The sequence below is a fragment of the Moschus berezovskii genome, chromosome 12 (genome assembly GCF_049115385.1).
Source record: "Moschus berezovskii isolate FMDL1 chromosome 12, NW_MosBer_1.0, whole genome shotgun sequence".
Taxonomy (NCBI): domain Eukaryota; kingdom Metazoa; phylum Chordata; class Mammalia; order Artiodactyla; family Moschidae; genus Moschus; species Moschus berezovskii.
Genome location: NC_142471.1, coordinates 95,390,286 through 95,413,677, shown reverse-complemented (window position 1 = coordinate 95,413,677; position 23,392 = coordinate 95,390,286). Strand labels below are relative to the sequence as shown.

At 45.0% G+C, this 23,392-nt stretch overlaps 1 protein-coding gene across 1 annotated transcript in view; it reads right to left on the bottom strand.

Moving 5' to 3' along the window:
- Positions 1-3,358: 3,358 nt before the first annotated feature.
- The window catches only part of GLRX3 (glutaredoxin 3), a 30,864-nt gene continuing 10,830 nt past the window's right edge, over positions 3,359-23,392 (bottom strand). Inside the window, exons 3-11 of the mRNA XM_055424385.2 lie at positions 20,567-20,641; positions 19,693-19,894; positions 14,751-14,923; positions 14,228-14,289; positions 12,126-12,183; positions 10,468-10,520; positions 8,416-8,455; positions 8,218-8,310; positions 3,359-3,625 (exon numbers count right to left, since the gene is read on the bottom strand). Coding sequence (XP_055280360.2) covers positions 3,575-3,625; positions 8,218-8,310; positions 8,416-8,455; positions 10,468-10,520; positions 12,126-12,183; positions 14,228-14,289; positions 14,751-14,923; positions 19,693-19,894; positions 20,567-20,641 — 807 coding nt within the window. The 3' untranslated portion in view covers positions 3,359-3,574. The remainder of the gene's footprint in view (positions 3,626-8,217; positions 8,311-8,415; positions 8,456-10,467; positions 10,521-12,125; positions 12,184-14,227; positions 14,290-14,750; positions 14,924-19,692; positions 19,895-20,566; positions 20,642-23,392) is intronic.

Here is a 23,392-nt window from a genome sequence, read left to right as displayed (position 1 = left end):
TCTTAAAAAAAAAAATGAGATTTTCTAATTATAAAAATATACTTTTTTAAAAATCAGTCTCTATTTCAAACTCATCAGGAGGTGTCTGAAAATGGAGAATAATAATTCTTCCTTCTTGAGCAAGTTTTCCATCAGTCAAGATGGGCGGGACCTCAGGTTCCTAATAGAGACCAAGAGCAGCACGGCAGCCCGCGGACCCAGAATGACACGAGGTCTCCGTCACCACCAGGGCAAGGTCACCCCCTTGTCCTTTAATCTTCCAAGGACCACTGATATTATCAGAACAAGTCTCAACACATTTGCCTACAGCCTTCTTCAGGTCAATCCTTGGATTATAGGAGTGACAGCAATGGAGGAGGTAGTGGGATGAACTGCCTCCCTGATGCTCAGGAGAGGGACAGCCAGAGCGGAGCATGCTGGTTGGTCACCCCGCAGTTCTCATCACGGGCAAAAAGACAGTCTGATTCCATCCACCTTGGTGGGGCGGCCTCATGCAAGGGGCGAGCCTCAGGTCTCAGGGTCGTACAATCCTGGAGTCACACATAAAAGCCCAACCCCACACTGGGTCCTGCAGCTAATAAGTCTCGTCTTTCCCCGCGTTCCTGACCTGAATGCCTAACTCCTTTCATCGATTTCATTTTTTTTTTCCATGTCTGGTTAAAAGTAAAATCAAAGCAGTTCTATTGTGATTTTTTAAGTCCATTCCTGCAAGCTGTTTCCCCAAGTGGATACCAATCCCCCAGGAACCCTCACCAGGAGGCTACCTCAGAGTGGGACACACGGTCGAGCGGAGCTGCCTGCCCTTCCCCGGTGGTTCCCAGAAGGGCAACCCGGACAACGGGAGGTTTGGCCCCCCAGGGTCCAGAGATGAAGTCCTAACAGCAGCTGCTGCCAGTAGCCTCACACCCGTGCGGTGACCCGCCTCTCCCAGCCCCTGGCCCGGCACAAGCCCTCGGCCCAGCATACCTTCCTGAATTCCCAAGTGAATTCAAGCACAGGGAGCCGTGCAGGCGAGGAGCTGGCAGAGCCAGCCCGTGGGGAGGCCCCTGCTCCCTGGCAGACAGCAGTGATGCTCAGCCTTTCTATCCACACGCACAACTGTTCCCCAAGCTTCTGGCCTCACTGAAGCCCCCACACAGCACCAGCCCGTGGTCTGCTCCCAACGGAGCTCGGCCTCGGGTAGTATCTGGACGACACCGCCGCCTCCCCAGTGACGCCTCTCAGATGCCGGGAACTACACTATCTCCAGAGAGAAGATCACAACTCTTGACAAAAGATGATGACGAGGACAGGCTCGGCTGTTGGGAAATCTGACAGGGTCGACCTGTGGAAGGTGAAGTTCCTCTGGGCACAGGACTCACCTGCCTTACTCCTAGAATACATCCAGAAAGTCAGCGAGGAATGGCTATCAGTTCACACCAAGGTCGACTGGAGTTCCCAACGTCTAGCTGGAAACACCTGCAAGATAGAAATCTGCTCCTCTGTCACTCCAACTTACCTGGAGCCAACAGAGCCGACAACTAACAGGGCTCAAGAGGTCAGCATCATGTTCAGCACAGGGACAACGCCCCGAAGACTCTCCCAACTCACCGAGGGCGGCACTGCCAGAGTTCTTCATCACGCTGGAGTCCCCTGAAGGGGGTCTGTCCTAAAACACACACGGCATCTTAATATTACCAGAGCAACACTTCTGAGCAGAAGGCTGGCTCCCTAATTGGAGATCAGAGTTTTTGCTAAAAGTTATGCATTCTATTTGAATATGCAAGAGGAGGGGAAAAAAAGACCTTTTCGGGGTGTTGTGACAGCAGATACTGTTGCTTGCGACAGGTGAGGTTAAAATCTGACCTAGTAGAAAATTCAACAGGGCAGACAACACCCATGGAGAGTGCAGAAGTCACGCAAGCGCTATGGGGTTTAGATGGTTTGGGTTTAGGATAAAGGAAATCAGGGCCCCTCCATGAGTCACGCACATCCCTGGAGCCGACGGCTTAATAAAATTTCAGTCAAAATCCATTTCCATCTGCATTTTAGAGGTTTTGCTTATAGTTATTTTCAAAGTGGAAAAACGTAGTTCATAGACTAAAAAAGAGCCGCATCTAATTATACACAGTGGCAAGAAGACACTAAACCACAAGGGGTGTCCTCTTCGTGGAAGCAAGGAAGCAAGGCCACTTGTCACACACAAGGGCATGTCTCTCCTCTCTGCACGATGGAACGGCAGGGAGATGGCCTGTCACGTGAGAGACAGGAAATGCCAGCACCCTGGTGAGCGAAGGCTTACCTGCGCTGAACTCCCTGCATTTCTTCCCATCTCTCCTACCTGAACTGCTGGCTGCTGCACCCCTTTCCTTACAAACACCAACTTTCTGGAGCCTTAGAAGGCAATGGCAAGCCACTCCAGTACTCTTGCCTAGAAAATCCCATGGATGGAGGAGCCTGGTAGGCTGCAGTCCCTGGGGTTGCTAAGAGTCGGACACGACTGAGCGACTTCACTTTCACTTTTCACTTTCATGCATCGGAGAAGGAAATGGCAACCCACTCCAGTGTTCTTGCCTGGAGAATCCCAGGGACGGGGGAGCCTGGTGCGCTTCCGTCTATGGGGTCACAGAGTCGGACACGACTGAAGTGACTTAGCAGCAGCAGCAGCAGCCACCCAGTCAACAGGCAGGGAAAGCTCCATGAGGATACCATCTGCCTCAGGTACTGGCAGAGTCTAAGAACATGAGCACGGACTCAGCCATCTGTTTAAGGCATGCACGGCAGAGACCTAGAGAAGCAACTGTTGTTTCGCTGTGTTAGACTCAGAATCAGAAATACTGCTGAAACGTTCATGGACTTCTGGATGCTCTCAACTTATTCAAGGACTAAATTAGTATTTCTAGTGCAAAGATTAGAGAAAGTTGTGATGCGTAACACAACCCAACACCACCATCCTGCTCTCTGCCAGGCTACCTATCCTTGGACAGGTTATGAAAGAAACCTGCTGACACCCCAATGAAAAGTCCCCTCCTCTGGGCGGCTCCCAGGTACTATGCTGCCGGGGCTGACACAGGTCCCGAGTCTGCTGACGCCGACATGGACACAGCCACTTCACCAGGGCCCAGCTCAGTGATGCTCAGAAAAAGGCCTGCAGCAGAATTCTCTGAGCTGTAAAAAGATCTTCGGCCAGTGAGGGGAGCCATTGGTTTGGTCTATGAGTGGCTCTAAATGCTGGTGTGGTTCAGATTCTCAAGTGCCCCACTCTCTGAAGACTGTCTATTTCTTAACTGCAAGATGCCCACAGATGATGAAAAAGAGATGAAAAGTGGGTTAGTTACAGTAACTACATGCCTAACATCACTATAAAGACACTTTTTTACACAATTATTTTTAATTGAACTTGAAGATGTTTATTGCATTCTATTTTTGGTGGAAAAAAGGTCACATACGTTATTTAGCACAGCCTTGTGAAATACACAAAGCGTAACTGGGGATGAGCATTTTCTCCTCCTAGTCCATTTCTGAGGACTAAATCATGAACTGCTCCGCTGGAGGAAGCCTTCCTGCAGTGGGTGGGCACCAAGTCTACTGTTCATTAATTTTCTCCTTTCAGTATAGGCAGCAACTCCCCATTTTCTTTCAGTTCCTAAAAATAAAGAATGAAACAGTATCATCATATGTATATATAGAAAATGAAAATATCTAAACAATGGCAGTTCGCATCTGTATCAGAGAAGCCCAGAAACACCTTACTAGATGCAAACTCCAGTCCACCAGCACATTCAAACTAAGAGCACCGCCATAAAAACTGCAGGTACACTATCACATTACAAAATTAGAGCTAAAAGATGTTTGAAAACCCACAGATTTTTCAGCATTAGCAAACACAGCAACTGGAGCAAAACAGTGAAGCGTCCTATTTAACAAGGAAAATGAACCTGAAGTGACTGAAGAAACATCAGGTCCACTCAGACACAATGCACACAACGCCCGCTGCCCACAGGCAGTAACGAGGCTTCTCAGTTCCAACCCAACCTTGGAAAGCCAGGCACCGGTATGTAAATGTCAAGGCCGGAAACCATTAAAAAGTTGAAGCATTCAGAAAGGGTTTGTGCCTATCTTTCAGATCTGAAATTGGAACACAGCCATCACGTTTAAAATGTGATGGTGGAGGATAAATAAGCTTTTCTAGTTTAAGATAAACGATTTGACAGGACATTTCAGGTTATTCTTAAGCTTCATGAACATCAATCAATAAAACCACTAAAATCCACTGGCACTCTCTCTGGATTAAACCCAGACAGGCAGGTCTTGGGATCTTGTACCCATTTAACAAGCAGACATCCGGTGACATCAAGAAGCCATGCACGACCTCTCGGAGCACATGACTTGGAGGCAGCAGGCCATGCAGCTCGATGGGTGGGCAGGCCTGACGTGGGACCGGGACTCAACGGCTCCCCGGCCAGGAGGGGGCACAGCACTCCCCTAACTTCCGTCGGTTTCAGGTGTTGGGCAGTGACCCACAGGAAGCACCCAACTCTCAACTGATTCTGCGTCCTGAACGCTGCAGTGGCGCACTGTCCACTTCAGAGCTCACGTCGGCTGTCTGCGTCTACACTAACCAGTCACTCAGTCACCAGGTTAATCCATTCCCTCATCACCCTTTCAACCAAACCAGCACTCAACGGCTCGTGCTGAGAGAGCCGGGGGCGAGCCATCAGCAACACAGCTAAGGCTCTAAGTGATCTCAAGATGAAGAGCTGCCCTCTGCCAGAGCAGACCAACATGGCCTGTCACCTTCTCACGGAAAACTGTTACCAATATCCCCAGCTTCCAGACATGCAAGTTCTTAGCAGGTGAACACGCTTCCAGACATGCAAGTTCTTAGCAGGTGAACACAAGAACTCATGTAACACACACTGTTACACGCGTAAAAAGAAGCTGCCCACGCAGCTCAGCTCCAGAGTGAAATGAGACACTTTCCATCTCCCCCAGAGCTGCAGCAGCTGAGAGACAGTCTACAAACCTTCAGACAAGAACAGGCTTGGGAGTGTCTGGGCTCCGAATGCAAACACAAATAGATACAGAATGACAAGTGCAGAGGAGTTTCGATGCCTCAGGGCTGTTCACAGCTACTATGTTACACATCTTCTTCCTTCAGGAGTGAGTTTACTGGGGAAATGATTCACTGGCTTCCTCAAGAAGCGTGACGTCATACTTGGAACTCAGCAAGAGAAAAAACCTGGGCAATGAAACTGCAGGACCGCAGCTCGCTGACTCAGAAAACCTGCCAGCACTTAGTGCTGAAGGCCCCCAGGGCTGGGCCAGAGCTCTTTCGTGGGATGACTGTATTAAGTCAGAAATGGAGAGGCAGCAGCACCCAGACAGCACGTTATAAGACACCAGAGGCAGCACCGACTGCGTGCTTTCCATGTAAAACATCAAGAACCTGACCTCAGATGAAATCCCCTAACTGGCCAGGCCAAGCAGGGCCTGAGCCCTGGCAGCTCCACTCACCCTCCTTCCCTGAAGGCTGGCACTCCTGCAGCTGAGCCCTCACTGCTGCCCAGACCTTCCTGCGCCCACCACTGCCACCATCCCCCCTCACTGCCAGGCCAGGCAGGGCCGGGCTCCAGGGAGGCTTCGAGGATGTTAAAGCTACAGCTGCCCCTTGTTGTCTTGGGCTGCCCAGGAGAGCTCCAGAACACATGGGTGCTACCAGGTGGGGTGCGCTACATTCTAGACTTGAAATCCTATAAGCAAAGTCATGTCTGTTTGAAATTCACTTACAATTTACTTAAAGCCAGTATCTAACAGAAGCAGAAGATATTAAGAGGTGGCAAGAACACACAAAAGAACTATACAAAAAGATCTTCATGACCCAGATAACCACGATGGTGTGCTCACTCACCTACAGCCAGACATCCTGGAATGAGAAGTCAAATGGGCCTTCTGAAGCATCACTATGAACAAAGCTAGTGGAGGTGACGGAATTCCAGTTAAGCTATTTCAAATCCTAAATGATGCTGCTGTGAAAGTGCTGCTCAATATGCCAGCAAATTTGGAAAACTCTGCAGTGGCCACAGGACTGGAAAAGGTCAGTCTTCATTCCAATCCCAAACGACAATGCCAAAGAACGTTCACACTACTGCACAATTACACTCACCTCACATGCTAGCAAAGTAATGCTCAAAATGCTCCAAATCAGGCTTCAACAGTATGTGAACCATGAACTTGCAGATGTTCAAACTGGATTTAGAAAAGGCAGAGGAACCAGAGATCAATTGCCAACATCTGTTGGGTCAGAGAAAAAGGAAGAGAATTCCAAAAAAGCATCTACTTCGGCTTTATTGATTACGCCAAAGTCTTTGACTGTGTAGATCACAACAAACTGTGGAAAATTCTGGAAGAGATGGGAATACCAGACCACCTGACCTACCTCCTGAGAAATCTGTATGCACGTCAAGAAGCAACAGTTAGAACCGGACATGGAACAACAGACTGGTTCAAAACTGCGAAAGGAATACATCAAGGCTGTATGTTGTCACCCTGCTTATTTAACTTATATGCCAAGTACATCATGGGAAATGCCGGTATGGATGAAGCACAAGCTGGGATCAAGATTGCTGGGAGAAATATCAATAACCTCAGATACGCAGATGACACCACCTGTATGGCAGAAAGTGAAGAGGAACTAAAGAGCTTCTTGATGAAAGTGAAAGAAGAGAGGGGAAAAGTTGGCTTAAAGCTCAACATTCAGAAAACTAAGATGATGGTATCCGGTCCCATCATTTCATGGCAAATAGATGGGGAAACAATGGAAACGGTGACAGACTTTCTTTTCTTGGACTCCAAAATAACTGCAGATGGTGACTGCAGACATGAAATTAAAAGACGCTTGCTCCTTGGAAGAAAAGCTGTGACCAACATAGACCGCATACTAAAAAGCAGAGACACTACTCTGCTGACAAAGGTCCATTTACTCAAAGTTATGGTTTTTCCAGTTGTCATGTATGGATGTGAGAGTTGGACTACAAATAAAGCTGAATGCCGAAGAATTGATGTTTTTCAACTGTGGTGTTACAGATCTTTTAGAGTCCCGTGGACTACAAGGAGATCCAACCAGTCAATCTTAAAGGAGATCAGTCCTGAATATTCATTGGAAGGACTGACGCTGAAGCTGAAACTCCAATACTTTGGCCATCTGATGCGAAGAACTGACTCACTGGAAAAGACCCTGATGCTGGGTAAGACTGAAGGTGGGAGGAGAAGGGGACGACAGAGGATGAGATGGTTGGACAGCATCACCAACTCGATGGACATGAGTTTGAGCAAGCTCTGGGAGTTGGTGATGGACAGGAAGCCTGGTGTGCTGCAGTCCATGGGGTTGCAAAGAGTCGGACACGACTGAGCGACTGAACTGAAAGCCAACCAAACAAGGAAATCCATCATCAAACACACAGAAGAAACAGAGTCCCTGACATACACTGACAACCTGACAGAGGCCTCCAGTTTCCCAGCATCTCAGAACCAGTGGGGGACCTGGAGATGACCTCATGCAGTCCCGAGGTCAGTGACCTCAGGCCTCAGTGGCACAGCGAGCAGGGCCAGGCCAGCACTGTGTCCGAGGCCCCGGCCCCTAGCCCGGCACCCTTTACTCCATCACTAAGTACATGTGAGTGAGGCAACTGAAATGACAGCAGAGTAATAAAATTATAATAACATAAATGTAACAGGGCAGGAGAACTTCAGAAGCAGATGCAAAACAAACACTTCTGGCTGAAAAAAATCTATGGTTCACAGACAACAGGCGCCTGAAGGATACAGAAAGTGTATTTAAATACGGACTATGCAAGGGAATTCAAAGTAGAGACAGGGTGGAAAGAAGCTAAAACATGGAAGACCCTAGTACAGTGTGAGTAAATCAGGGTTGGAGCCTGGCCACACCCAGCACTGCTCTGAGTGCCGAATCTCTCTGGGGACCCCGGCTGGCAGCTCCTCAGAGCCAGATCAAAGGACCTAGTGGGCAGGAGAGGCCATACAGTGAGGGGCTCATTCTGACTGGCTCAGCTGAGAGGCAGGAGACAAGATATTCCTGTCAGAGAGATGGTAACTCTGGGCAAGAGGGATCAGACACGAGGCCAGAAAAGGACACCAAGGACAAGTTCAGTGAAACGACAGTTTTCATACACTCTCAGGCTTTCATTCCTCCAGGCTCCCAGTGACTCCTGACCTCACCTGAACGATGTCCAGTCCTCCAACAAGCTCCCCCTTCACATACAGCTGAGGGTACGTCGGCCAGTTGGAGTACACTTTTAATCCTTGCCGAACCTACGGAAACAACAGGAACCCTGAAATCACCCTATCAGATTAGAACAAGTGACGATCCTAATGGTTAAAACTAAGACAAAAGACAAAACCTAAAACACAACTTACTTCTTCATCCTCCAATATGTCAAATGTCTCATATTCAACCCTACAAAAAGGAAAAAACATTTTAACAAGAAATATAGTTTTAGACAAAAATTATAAACTCTATTTGGTGTTTCAAAAACACTCAAGAAAAGGAGATGAGCCTTCCACAGAGCATGACTTACTTCAGAACACATGTGCTATTCCCACAACACACAGAACCAGTGCAAGGGTTGTGGCTTTATGCCGTGTAATGAACACTACTTGTATAAATGAGTGAAAATTCAACCACATCTACTCAGGATGATTTCATTACAAGGTGGTTGAGGAGTTAGTAAGCATGTGTGACTGGATCCCTGCAGGAAGACTCTGAGTATATATACAATTTCAAAACCTGGCCAAAGAAAATGCCACATATGAAAAAAAAGAATTTCATTTTCCATAAAACCAAAGCCACTTTAATAGGAAAATCCTGTTTACTTAATATACAAGTTCCAAAGAAAACGGTCCATAATGCAAGAAAGAGTCAAAAAAATAACTTGACAGGATAAATCAGCAACAAGTATCAAGAACATAATGTCTGAAAGAAAAGCAAGAAAGATTAAAAAAAGAAAAACAGAACCACACAGTGTAATTCTCCCTTCAAGCTGAACCAAAGAGGCAGATCTCCTATTTGACACAGTATGATAAAAATACTGAGCTCTGCAACTGTCCACTGATATAAAGGATCTATGAAGTGCTAGGCCTACATGTGCGCAGGTGTACCGAGCCACAGCTGCCAGTACACCTCCTGAAGCTCCCTGTAAAGGGCGCCTCTCACACCCCGATGCACACTGGGTGCTCAGCCCCTCCAGGCACACGTGTCTCCTATGGAAGGAACAGACAAGGACAAGGATGGAGAAAAGGAACAGAGGGCTAGCAGCGCCCCCACATTCCAACAGCGCCAGCAGGGCCACAGTCCTCCTCGTTAACAGACCCTGGGAGGCGTTCAGCCAGCCTGGAGTCTGGAGGGTTCTCTGTCCCAAAGAAGCTCCCTGCTCTGGGGGAACTGGGGCTTCCAATCCAATCCAATCCGGCTTAGACGACACGGGACAGAAAGTAAGTGATGGAGTCTTTCCACCAAATACTTAGGCTGTAATGGGCCCAGAACTGTCCCATCCTGGTCTCAGAACCCAAGGGGACTAGCTGGCGCTAAGGACTAGTGGCCTGAGGGTAACTCACAAGAGATGTGGCAAAGGGAAGAAAGTGACCAGAGCTGAGCCAGCCTCTCCTGCAGCCCAGGGCGGGGTGAGGATGGGGCAGCTGGAGGCCAGAGGACTACAGCGGCTAGATTGTCCTCTGTGAAGTGTCACAATCACTTGAATAGAATAATCGTCATCTTTTATCTCGAAAGTTGCATTTGGGGCTGTGTTACTCCACCCAGCCCAAGAATGCCCACACACTTCAAAGGTGACCTTCCCTGGCATGTCATAGGTTTGGCAAGTCTATCTAAAGCTACAGCTAGAATCCTTACAATACTGAAAAGAGGCAGTTGAGAAATAATAAGAAAGAAAAATAAGCAAAAACTCTGGGCAACGCGGAACATGTGCTGAGGATCTCTAAGTAAGTCGTTTGACCACAATTCCAGTTTCCTTACCTGGCAGCGTCATCACTGAGATCAAAATCCTGAGCACCACAATCTAACTCACCAGATAACAGATCCAGATAATGGATCTTCTTGTTCTTCCTGTTTCACAAACTATTTGGAAACTAGAATTTTTTAGGAAAATTAAAACCTATAATACACTTCCCCTAAAATATCTTTATGCATGCTAAGAATTCAGTTATTAATTTTCCTCTGGGAAAGTAGACAAATAGTTATTTCAATGGCTGCCAAAATACCTCCTTTATGTTACCAATAGGTTGACACTGGTCAAAAAAATTCTACTGTGGTCTAAGTTAAAGCATTCACAAAATGCTACAGCAAAAATAATAGATAAAAATATATGAACAGATATAACAACTAAGAAGAATCAGTGTCAGAACTGACAAGTTAGAATTTCTTAAATACACCCTCTGAAAACAAGATTTACTTACCCAGTACTATTTAGTATTTCCAAAATCTGTCTGCTGAAGCCACACTTAGCTTCCTAAATTTAGGAAAAAACACAAACTTTAGGATACACTGCATGCCGATGCAGCCCACGAGCACAGTCCCGCCTAAGGCTCTGTCGGGGGGACGGCACCTGCAGAAGAGGGCCGGCTCCCAGGGCCTCCTTGTACCAGAGCCGATGGCAGGGTGAGACCCGCCCCTTCAAGAAGGACCCATCCAGACATCACCCCAGGCGCACGGCCCCCAGCCTGACCTGGGCTTGTGACCACTGGAGACGACTGTGTGCTGACACTGTCACCCTGTGATCAAAAAGCTCCCGAGTCAAACCCTGCTGCTGCTGCTGCTGCTGCCTCTGCTCCACTTCATGCAGACCCACAGCCACAACGCCTCCTTTCTGCAGTGGCTGGGATCATCCTTTTCCTAGTCCCCCTTTTTAAACGTATGTTTACATTATGGAGTCCCAAACTTTTCTGAGGTTATAGAAAAGTGTAACAGGTTTTTTCATGCCAAAGGATCCCAAATCCCAGTCCTGTAGAAAAGACTTGGCACCATGGAAACATCTTACCAGCACTCACAATTCCATTCCCAGAATTCATGATTACTTCCTGGGCTTCCAGGAACAAAATATAAAAATCTGCTTTAAATAACCGCCAAGAAGGAAAAAAAAAAGGTGACTGGGAATTATTAACTTTCTCTGCTCTGTTTTAATAAATACAGTGAAGCAGTCAAGAAATCTAGGTCCTAATCTAGTGGCCGCAATATGGTAAAATGTATAGCACATCTTCCTAGTCACGATTACTTCCACTCTAACAGCTACGTTTACTAGTTACATAAGCTGTACTAGTTATATAAATTTCCCAGAATGACCCTGTATCACTCTGTCCATCCACTAGAGGGGACACTGAAGCTCTGGGGGCAAGTGGCTTGCCTGACACACCCCACTGGACAGGTGAAGCAGATGGAACGGCAGTGTCGTGACCGCCTCTGCCCAGCCTTCCAGGGTCCTACTGTCTCTGCCCAGCCCTGCTCACCTCAGCACCTGGTTAGAACAAAGGAAGGTAACAGAGGCTGGCTTCTAGAGATCACCAATGTAATTCAAATACACAGGATAGATGGTTTTGATCAACCTATCAGTGGGGGTGAGCTATCAAACTTGATATTCAGAATGATGCACAATCAACACAACTTTCATCCATCAGAGCGACAAGAGCCACCCGATTACAAATAAAAACCATCAAACCGTTCCACTCATTCATCAAACAAGTTCTGAGCCCCCTAGATGCAGCACTTTAGACCATGGTCCAGGGCTGCAAACCAAGAACCATGAGGTTCCCAGCCCCGAAGTGCACGCTCTGGGAGTAGACAGCAGCTAACGGAACCGCCCAGTGCTAGCAGTGACCACATCCGCTGACAAAGTTTGGCAGCAGAAAGCAAAGCACCCCGCTGAGATGCTGATGATAAAGTCAAGGAAAATGTAGATTACTTTGTTTGATCTCCATAAGCACCAATTAAGGCCTGGATAACTTCCTGCTACCACTACAGCTTCATTAGCTAATGCTAGGAAAAAAGATGTAAGTGTCCCCTTGTTGCAGATGTTAACATCAAAAGAAATTACAAATAAAACCATTTTTGAGTTCTTTACCTGTTTGTTTCCTTTCATAAAGAGCATCACAGAAGCTTTATTTGTCAGTACTTTGAGCCTGAAGAGAGAAAATTGATATGAAAGGGCTCAGCTCAATTATTAAACACCACTTTCGCTCCGCTTCACAGATACCATGCACATTTGAGGGACGGCAGGATGAGAGTTCACAGCACTGAGTGCATTAAACAAGCAAATGCACTGACATTTCCCTTTATTTCACTGTCTCCCTAAGCCACTGTAAAACACAATATGGCTTTTTAAGGCAACAAATGTGCCTTCAAATTGCAAATTTAAGCCCATCAACTCACAGAACTAAAAAAATAGTAATAACCAACTCAGTAAGGAATTGCTCAATAAGGGACATACAGACTGAGCACACCCGGAATTCCCAGAACTAGACACGTGTGTCCTTTCCCATCAGAGGCCGGCACAGCCCCACACCCTTCATGCTCACAAGGTCCCACCTGGAGGGAGACACGTGCAACATCAGCTGCTGAAGTCTAGCGCTCTCCTCTCAACCTTATACCATCTTTCAAACCTCCTGATCTAGCTTGCTGTCCAGAACGCTGACCATCTGCACACACCCTGGAGTCCACAGCGGATCTCAGGAGCCACCCACATCAGGACCAGGGGCCCCACGGTGGTCACGGCACCGCATTCTCCTCCTTCCACATGCTCTGGAACACTCACAGCTCCAAATCTCCTCAGAGGAAAAAGATCTCACAAATGAAGTAAGCAAAACGTGCACAAAGCTGTGTGACACACACTTTCACATGGTGCAAGCAGCCAATTTTCAGGAAGCTCCTACTCCCTCACCTGGAAACCCAACTATTGGGATTCAGGGAACCGAAACAAGCCCCTCTGTCCCACAGAGATGTGGCTGAGGCCAGGGACTCGGGCCCTGACAACGCGTTTTCCAAGAGCCCTTTAAATTATGACTCAAAATGTACTACCTACTACTTTCTATATAATTCTAGCCAGTCATCTTCTGGTGCCTGAACATAGCACATTAGGAAAGAGCAGTCTAATGAAAACAGGGACACAAACAACAGCAAAGCTGCACTCAACACAGAGGAAAATAAACTAAGGAAACACAAGTGTGTCTGGAGACAGTCTTCTGAGGCCATGCCCCCGGTTAAGGCACTGAGTCTTTAGAGCAAACCCTAGCCCAGGACACGAGAGTGCCACAGGGGCCTGGAGCTGCACCTTCCCGTCAAGAAGGCACAAAGGGTGCATGCCATCTGAGAGCACCTCCAGGTCAGCTCGACATACATGCCAACTATGAGGAGCACTTACTAACCAAAACAGGTAAGTGAACACTTGCAGGAAATCGCAAAATGTTAAATGACATGAAAATTACGAGAGAAACTTTTACCTTATAAACTCAAGCCCCAACTATGAATGGTTGATATGCTGCTATATTTCAAAATAAATTGCTTTTTAATCCTCTACATTAATATTTATTATAACTATTTATTACAATTAATATTAAAATCCTATAGACCCAAGTCCAAACGTTCTATAAGATAGAATCTCTAAAAGCAGATTGAGACCCTTCATAACACAAAGCAATTTTACAGCTCCAAACAAAACGTCCTTGAATTGTAAGTTACCCCAGTCCTAAGAACAGCAATGAGAAATTGCAGAGTCTCCATGCGAACTCCATGCACAGCCTCTGCCGTCCACACTCAATACGCCTCACAGAGCTCTACCAAGGTGGAGAGAGCAGCTGGCCCGAGGCCGCCGCCAGGAAAACATGAGAGAGAAGCTTCCAGCCGTGAGCAGAACTGTCTGTCGCTAAAACCAAACGCCAAGACTGGAGCCCACCTCCAAGATGCAGAGAACTGCTATTTGGTCATTTCATGGTGAGAGTGACATTTCTACAAAAACCAAGAATATCCTCCACATAATCGTTAAATTGGTGCAAACTTTTCTCCAGTCCAAATGAGACCTTTCCAAATTTGCATGGTTAAGTTTGTAACAGTTATGACCCTGGCATACAACAGCAAACCTCTGATTTCCACACAGAAAGAGTGATACGAAAACTGAAAACTAAACCATATTTTTAAAATAACAGCAGACTGAAACTTTAACACACTTACCTTTCCTCTAACTTGGGGGCTTTGGGGCAAATCGTATCTAGTTCTTTAGACGCTTCTAGCTCCTAAAATAAACACACATTTATTTATACAGTTATTATGACAAATCTCCTTGGTCATACCATAATGTAAAATACTAGTGTATCACCTATTAGTGAATTCATTAGTGAATTTACGGAGTGAATCAGAAATATTATATTTATTCCAGATTCATAAATGTAGATTCTACAAAAATGTATACTTTGATTTAATACAGCACTTATAAAAGTATGCTTAAATACGAAAATTCCAAACTGGTGGCTCAGTGGTAAAGAACCCGCCTGACATTGCAAGAGACACAAGTTGGATCCCTGAGTCGGTAAGATCCCCTGAAGGAAGAAACTCCAGTATTCTTGCCTAGGATATCCCATGGACAGAGGAGCCTGATGAGCTGCAGCCCATGAGGTCACAACAGAGTCAGATACAACTTAGCGACTAAACAACAATAAACAAGAAAATTCTTTACAATGGTCCTCTCAATTCTAACCTTAATTATATCAAGTCCTCCTATGAGCTCTCCAGAAACATAGAGCTGGGGATAGGTGGGCCAATTGGAATAGGTTTTGAGGCCCTGACGAACTTCTTCATCTGAGAAGATGTCGAAACTGCTAAACTGAATATTATGTTTGTTAAGAATTTCCACCATCTGCTTGCTGAAACCTGCACACAGAAAAAAGAAAATAAAGAACTTTATTTCTCTCTCACACACACACAATTTTGTTAATTCAGAGTGTACACTACCTACTGAACAGACAATCTGCGTCTATTTTACCAATAATTTAATTAGCATGGCTGACCAGTGTGTAAGGAGGAAACCAATTCTAGGAACCCCTTCTCTGACCTTGAACCCCACTACATGCTCAGGTATGGCCTTACTTTTTAATGCACTTGTGAGGTTTTTTTAAGTCTGTTTTTTTTCATCCAAGTTCCTATTCAATATTAGGTACATGTTCATAGTACAGGAAAACAGTGCCGGCCAATAGCACAGACCTCCAGCCCAGGCACCCCAGCTCTGCTCAACAAGCGGAGGCCCAGTGCAGGCCTGGAGGCCACCTCCCCCTCCCTGCACTCTGCTATCAACCGGGAGACTGACCTGGACACCCATTCAGTGCCCCCCACCCCCAGGCTCTGCTGTTCTGAGAATCTGTGAGAATCCGCACTGGGTGGAAGAGAAAACCCTATAACCGCTATTCTCCACTACAGCTGGACCATAACAGGAAACCCAATTCTGTCTGATTTCTGTTGTCCTTTTACTACTTCCTGTGTATCCATTTCAATAGTTCTCAATTTTCATCATCCCAAATAGAATAAATTAGAAATCAAGAAAGCAATATGTCCTCTTTTAGTCCGAAATGACGTAGCACATTGAATTTCAAAGCCACCTCCTCTACTGCTGTACACGAACTGTCGACAGACTGACAGCATCCTTTCTCATCTGGTGTCGTTACTTGACAGTTTCTTTTCTAAAACTATTTATATTCCCCAAAGCGTGTAATGTGATTTCTTTTTTTTTAACCACACTGTACTGACAATCTTATGTTCCATGATTTTATTACACTTCTGTGACACATTTCTGTTCTGTACTTTTTTGACATCATTTTCTTATTATGACATTAGTACTGAAGAGTAAGAATGTGCGTATCACTCTTTCATAAACCTATTTAGTCTTGTCTGAGAAGAGGGCACTTTTCTTCCTATAAGCTAACTCTTCCTGTTTTTCAACACTGTACTCCACTCTTTCACATTCCATCATTCTTCTTTCCAAATACAGTCGTAATCCATCGGAAAATAACCTACTCTTCAGATTCAAAATTCCTAGAAGGTAATAGCATCTGCAATATTTTTAAATAAAATCATGAATAGGCTTTACCTGATGTCATGCAAAAGCACTTTTACTATTAAAATGTGGATTTATTACTGAGCTCCAAACATTTTTAGATCTGCCATTCCCTGAGATGAAGCACCAGTGTTTATTTGTATAGCATGTAAGTTGCTTTTCCTACAACTCAAGTGTTAAGTTCATGTACAGCCTGAAGTAAAACACTGATTCTGAAATTTTTTCATTCATCTGGGAGTTCATTAGTAAACAGCTAACGGCTGATTGCTGATGGTTATTCTGTTGCCAATATATTAACTCATTTCTACTGTAACTGACTCAGAAAAAGCTTTATTTTTGCTTTAGGCAATTACATGCAGACTAGAGAGATTGACTGGTAGTGTTTCATTTTTAAGGGTTAAAGTGGCAGACTGGAAATGTTATGCTTAAGGATAAAATAGAAGGTTTTATTTTAATAACAAAATATTTACACACATTTTTTTAAGAAAAATGCATGAATGCAGTAAACTATCGAGAAGTAGAAAAACCATGTTTAACTGTTAGAGAACCACCATTTTTCTCCACAATCATTTCCACTCATGACAGATGACATGAATAAGGAGCCTAACTGCCACATTTCATCACTATCTAACAACAATAAAACCCTAAAGAATGCTTCAGAATCTGTAATGTTTCCATGTCTGATTTAAAAAGTAAAACTCAATTAGATAACTCACTGCAGGAGAAATTTCTGCACTGTGGTTCAAATACCTTTCGCTTTAGTAAAAGCGCTGGTCCGAGGAAACAGATATGAGAACTCCCAGATAACTTAATTAACCTGCAAGATCAAGGATTTATCATTCTGTTTTAAAAGAATGTGCAACTCAGTGCTCCTCGAAAATAATCCTAAGGCACGACAGCCTTCTTTCCTGTCCTCCTGGGCAGCACAGAAAAAGGACAGTCTAATCCTCTGACTGGCAACTGAGACCCTATCAGCATGCCAGGCTCCTGAGACACTAACCATACTACAGGTAGAGCCCAAAAGTTAGGGTTGAGAAGACAGAGGTGTGCAATGTGCAGGGGCTGGGCTGAGTCCCAGGAGATCCCAGGGCAGACCCTGCAACAGCTTTCAAGGTTTCCTCGATAGAAAGTTTAAGCATTATTCATTCACGCTTTTCTGTTTTACTGAAAGCAAGGTGCAGACAGCTAATCAAAGATCAAGTGCAGCTCTACTCCCAAAGGGAGTCCAGAGGGAGTAATGTGTGTTAATGAGAGTAGGGCTTACAAAGTGAATTCTGTGCAAAGTACGGAAACACCAGCCACCTGAGTTCATGAGAGCTGATGGCCATTCTTTTATAAAGAAGAGTTTGCCTACGCCTCATCTCTAATGCACCATCAGAAAAGCAAAAGCAATTTTCCACTAAACAAGCTCAGAAAGGAAGAGGGTCAAAGTTGTGTGCGTTCCTGTAAGAGAACAGTTTCCAGATAAAGACAGTGTGTGGAGCCATGCACACAGACAAGGGCAGACAGTCAGAGAGCAGCACCAGTGGAAGAGGCAGGGCACAGTCACGGCAGAAGAGTCCCGATTAAGCCTTCAGTAGATGCTTCTGTAAGGAGTACCAACACTCCAAAACAACCTATTTACTAAATGTGACAGAAATACATGCTGTCACAGAAACCAAATACTGGGAAACAGAAAAGCCTACTGAAATGGAGCTATAAAAATTCTATATAACATATATATAAAAACAGTAAGGAATGAAACTGCTTATCATATGTATCTAAAATTCTTTTTTATATCTCCCAAGTATTATCTAAATGTATATAATACAGTGTATATTAAAGTGTATAATACAGAGCAATAATATATTGCTGTGAAATGTTTCAAAGCTTCTTTTTCATTCCAAGTCATTATTTGTATAGCCTTCTAAATGCCACTCAGGTGGTTAATATAAAAATGGCTACAACTACGTCATAAATTAGCCTAATAAAGTAAATGGTAAGCAGAAAAACGGTTATTTCTAAGTGTAATTCTACTCTCTGTGAACAATCACTGAGCATCTGCATGGCTCTCCAAGGCCGACTCCGGCCCCGACACCGGGGAGCTGAAGCACGCGGCAGGCGGCCCTGAAGCTGGAGGCAGCGGGCAGGCACAGTCATCAGGCGGCCCACCGGCCCGCGTCCGGCCTGCGAGGCCCTCCAGGACACCCGTGCCCTCTGCCGCTTCACACCGCCTTCCCCAGCCGCAGTCTCACCGCCTGCCAGGTAATCCCTTCATCCGAAGAGATTAAGAGAATATCAGTGTCCTGCTCCCAAAGAAGACAACATGCTACTAGTTTTACTGTGGGCCTACTGTGTCTAACCTGTCACACAGGCTCCTCCGCGCCGGAGAGCTGGATGAAGGTCCTGACTGGGACCCATGGGACTGCCCGAAACGGAGCTCCTGCCTGACGGGGAGAGGTGAACCAGCACCCATCAGAAACAACCCGACACACAGAGCCTCCCTTTGGCGCGCTCTGGTGAACGCTCACACAGCCCAAGTGAGCCTTCAGTGCACAAACAGCAGGCATCGGACATACAAATGCTCGCAAGGAAACGTTTCAAGCAGAACTGAGAAGGAAAGGAACCATTTCTTTATCTAACACAGAATTCACCATGAAATTTTACGTTTCATAGTTTAATAGGTAATTTGCTAACTATATAGGGAAGAATGTACAACTAACTTTATAGTGGGAGTTTGGCTGTATTTATAAAGTCACACTGGACAAGAAGTAATGACATCGGTAACACATTTAATTTCCCTGCCACCTATCTTTAACAAATCCCTCCTGTGCAGTTGAAACCAACATTCTTAGATTCTCAACAGCATCATCGAAAGGCATTAAATGCTCAATTATGCAGCATAATAATGTTGTGCAAGGCACAGTGAAAAGAGAACAACATAAATTCAATATCCGAGGGGTCAAATAACTCTGAAAGTTACTTAAGGACAAAACTCCATGCATATCTGAGGTAGGACAGTAAGAGTGACTATAAGCCACAGAATTAGGAATCTTTAAATCCCAAGAAGCAATGAATTGGAAATGACAGTAATGGGTGAACAGTGTCATCAGACGCTGAGACAACAGGAAAGGCAAAAGCATACAGGGTGGACACTGGAGCACTACCGTAATTCTGTGCATTTCTGACCGGCTGAATCTGAACCATACGAATAAAAGGAGGATGCCAAGAAAGAGAAGGGAAGTGTTAAGAGCAAGATTAACTGAACAGACCAAAAGCCTATTAATGGAGATAGCAATATGGTGGCCAGGACTCAATCTCAACTCTGCTACTCAGTGACTGAGCAAATCGGCTTCACTGGGAATTAGGCAGACAACAAAGGTTTTGAATTAGATGATTTCCAAGACGACTTTTGGTTCCAACATTCTCCACGTCTACACTGCAAACAAGTTCTCATCACCTAACCACAGAGTCCACTGGAAATTACAATCTTTCTGCTCTTCTAAGGATGTCTGATCACAAGCATTGATAGAAGATGTCCAGTGCAGTTTGCACAGGGCACGTGGTCTCAAGCCCAAGCCCCGTGACACCGTGGCTCAGAGCAGCCCCTTACCGCAGCGCGGCTCCTGAGGAGTCCCCTTCATGAACAGCATGCAGGGGGCAGCGTGAGTTAGCTTCTTCAGGCGCAGGCTGAGGTCTTCCTTCGGGTGCTCGCCACCACTGGCTGAGAAGGGGCCGCTAGACGCATGTCGCTGGACTTTTCTGGTCAACTCTGGGGCATGGGCACCATCTAATCGGTCAATTTTCTGAGAATTCTAAAGTTAAAGAAGTCATTTAGAGTATGTATACATTCCTTCAGCATCTATTTTAGGCTCCAAAATTATAACAAGCACAAGTCCATAGCTCTAGCCAGTATTTAAAGAGGTCAACACTATCACTGGAGATTTTTTAAAACTCGGATTACAAACTCCCTGCTATGCATGTCAATTTTAGAAATAAATAGTTGGTTTCTTTTTTCCTTTTGGAAACACTGGGAAAGCAGCACTACTCCTCAAATCAGATCAGAAAAGATCTCCCCCACCCCCACTGTGGTCAAGCTATTATGAAGTACAAATGAGGTACCTGGAGAACTACGGTGACACCCAGGGGTCCAGAAAAACAGATTTGCACCCACTTCCTAAAAGAGTCATTAATCAAACCAGAAGCAGCAAGATGTGTCATCATATCCAAGCACACGCCCCAACCAACCAACTTCTGACCCAACTCAGGGAACATTTGGGGTTTACAGCCATGCATTCTGGTGGCTGGACCTCCACATTCCACGTCCCTTTTCCAGGACCCGAGGGCAAGCAAGCAATGAGAGTACGACACAGGTCCAGGCGAGAAGCAAACACCTAGTGCTCAGCAGTCAGGGGAGAGGAAAGGAAGCAGCAAAGTCAGCCCGCAGTGCTCGACAGGTAATCTCTTCCACCATCTTTTATCCTTACCTTGAAAAACAGAAAGGTGGGAACAGAACTAATTTCATATTTTTCAGATACTTCAGGAACAGCTTCCGCTTCCAACTTTAAAATAAAAGAATTTAAGCATGATTACAAAAAGGCCTTTTCTTTTTAACTACTTCAACATGTAAATCAGTTTCACATGCATTATCCCTTCAGGTAGTTGACGTTTTTAAGGAGTACAGTACAAAAGTTTATGACACATTTACATTTAAATGAGACTCACTGGGCTGGCATGTCATCCACTGAGTCTGCGGTGTCAAAACAGGTTCAGAGGTTTTTATTTTGTTGCACATTTCAAAAGATGCCTGGAGGCTGTGAATAAAATTTTTGGTGCACTAGTGACCTAGTAAATTTTCAATCATATGCAGCTACTACTATATTGAAATCCATAAATCACTGACCCCAGTTATGTCATGATTACAGTGCTTATTTTCTGCCCACAGCAATTCTTGCTGTTTGCTCTATTGACTAATTTCAAGAGGCAGTACATCATGACTGACAGTTGCAGCCTTCTGCAAATTATGAAGCAAAAAAGGAGTATTTCTTCAATAAACTATTGATGTCTGATAAATTTTACTTTTAACTCCTGCAAGGCTGCTGAACCCTAAGCAGATAGATATCTTGCTAGGTTACTTGCTTCTGGGTCTGTTCATACATTTAAATGCATTTTAAATAAGATGACCACATTCTATTTGAAAATTTCCTTGAAGTCCTTCAACAAGATCTGATGTGATATCTGACACATAAATTTAAACATAATTAATAACACGCTCTCTAAATAATGAGAATACAATTACTATAAGCTTTTTATGTGGACTTTATATACTTTGAGAAAAACCAAGATATATTGTGTTTTTCCCTCACAGGACAGTCAATGTAATATAAACTTTTAAAACCAATAAAAATCTGTATCCACATTATACCTATAGGAAATAAGTTTATTGATAAATTATGTTATTAAAGGGTTTTTTAAAAACTGTGTTTTTCCAAGAGTAAAAGATTTCCACTGGGCTTAAATACTATCTTTATCCAGAGCTTTAACCAACCCACTGTCCCATCCGTAAGAAGGACCAGGACACAAGGGAGGCCGTCCTGTGTCTGTGGCTTGTATCGTCCATCTCGCAGATTCTTGGGTGCTCTTTAACGCCTTAATTCTATTTTCTTTAGAACACCCTTTTGAAACAATACTTTAAATTATTTTCATTTTTAACGTGAGAAACCACATATATTTTAAAATCAATGTCAACTGTCCAATAAAACTGAAAAAAAGAACAAAGAGAAGGTTAAACATTCGGAGACAGCTATTCAGAAGACACTCTTTCTAACGTCTAAGGAACTTCTGTACCATATTCTTTCAGACAATTCCACACTAGACCAAAGAAGAGCAGAAAGGCGGTGACCAAGGCAGCACTAACATCTGGTAAGTGACCCCCACACCTGGGCACTGGGCCAGGCTCAGTGAAGATCCCATCGCTCGCACTCCGGGATTCTAACACAAAAGTAATATGAATCAAAAAACAGGTGCTACTAAGTAGAAGCAAGATAACAGAGTCTTAAACAGAACAAAACAAGTCACACCCTGACTCATAAAGTCAAATTCCTATATGCTTTTAAAGGCTGATCTCTTCTCATATTTCTGCTCATTTCCAGTAGGGCCCCTTACTGACAACTCTTCTGGGAAGCAAATGATGCTCTCAAAATTCCTGCTGAAGCCAGGAGGATCACTACACGTGCCTCCCCTCAAATGAGCTCCCAGAAGACGGAGCTTAATAAGACAAAGGCAACAGTGACAGGCAAATCCTCCTGAGTCCAGACCAGGAGGGCCATTAAAGGCAAAGCTGCTCCCCAGAATAGCAAGGGCAGCTGAAGTCCGAAAACCTTCACAGCACTAAAACTCCTTGGAAATACTTCTGCTGGATGTAAAGCAACATAACAGTTATAACAATGGAAGTAGAAGATAAATGCATACATATTCAAAGCTTTTAATTTCAATTTTCTTCTGCATTCTGAAGAGACCAAAGATGGCCAATAAGAGCTACCTTCTTCCTTGGAGGCCTGCTCTGTGCTATACAGCAGACTTGTCACAACCTGGACAGTAGGGGCCGCGTCATCATCTCAGCTCCACAGGGGCCAGGACAGAGGTCACTCCAGACACAGTTAATTAGCAGCAGAGCTGAGAAACAAACCCATGTCTGTTTGACGACAAATCCTGTGCTTTTCTCGTGTTGCTACGGTTACCTTTTCTACTACAACAAATAAGAAACAGCAAATCTAAAAGACAGGATTATATATGACTTCAGGGCCAAACAGACATGGACACTTCCAGAATGGATTCCCAGCCAGAGTGCCTTGGGAGAACCACGTGCTTCCTACCCCGTGAATCTCAAACCCGGACCCTTCCCACCCAGGGTGCTGTGTGTCCGTGGAGAGGGGAGGAGGGCAGGGGAGCACTGCTACAGCAGGATGAATCCAGAGGAAAGGAATCTCCATCATCTCCTCCGATATATCAGGGGTCCCCAAAGACCACCGTGATGGTAACGGTTAAGAGCCATGGTGTACTCTAAGCCAGACAACATTCTGAGTGTGCTCACATACTGAGTTCATTTAATCCTCACAGTGAGTGAGCGAGCGAGTGTGAGTCGCTCAGTCGTGTCTGACTCTTTGCGGCCCCAATGGAGTATAGCCCGCCAGGCTCCTCTGTCCATGGAATTCTCCAGGCCAGAATACTAGAGTGGGTAGTCAACCTCTTCTCCGGGGAAAGCTTCCTGACCCAAGGATCAAACCCAGGTCCTCTGCACTGTAGGCAGAATC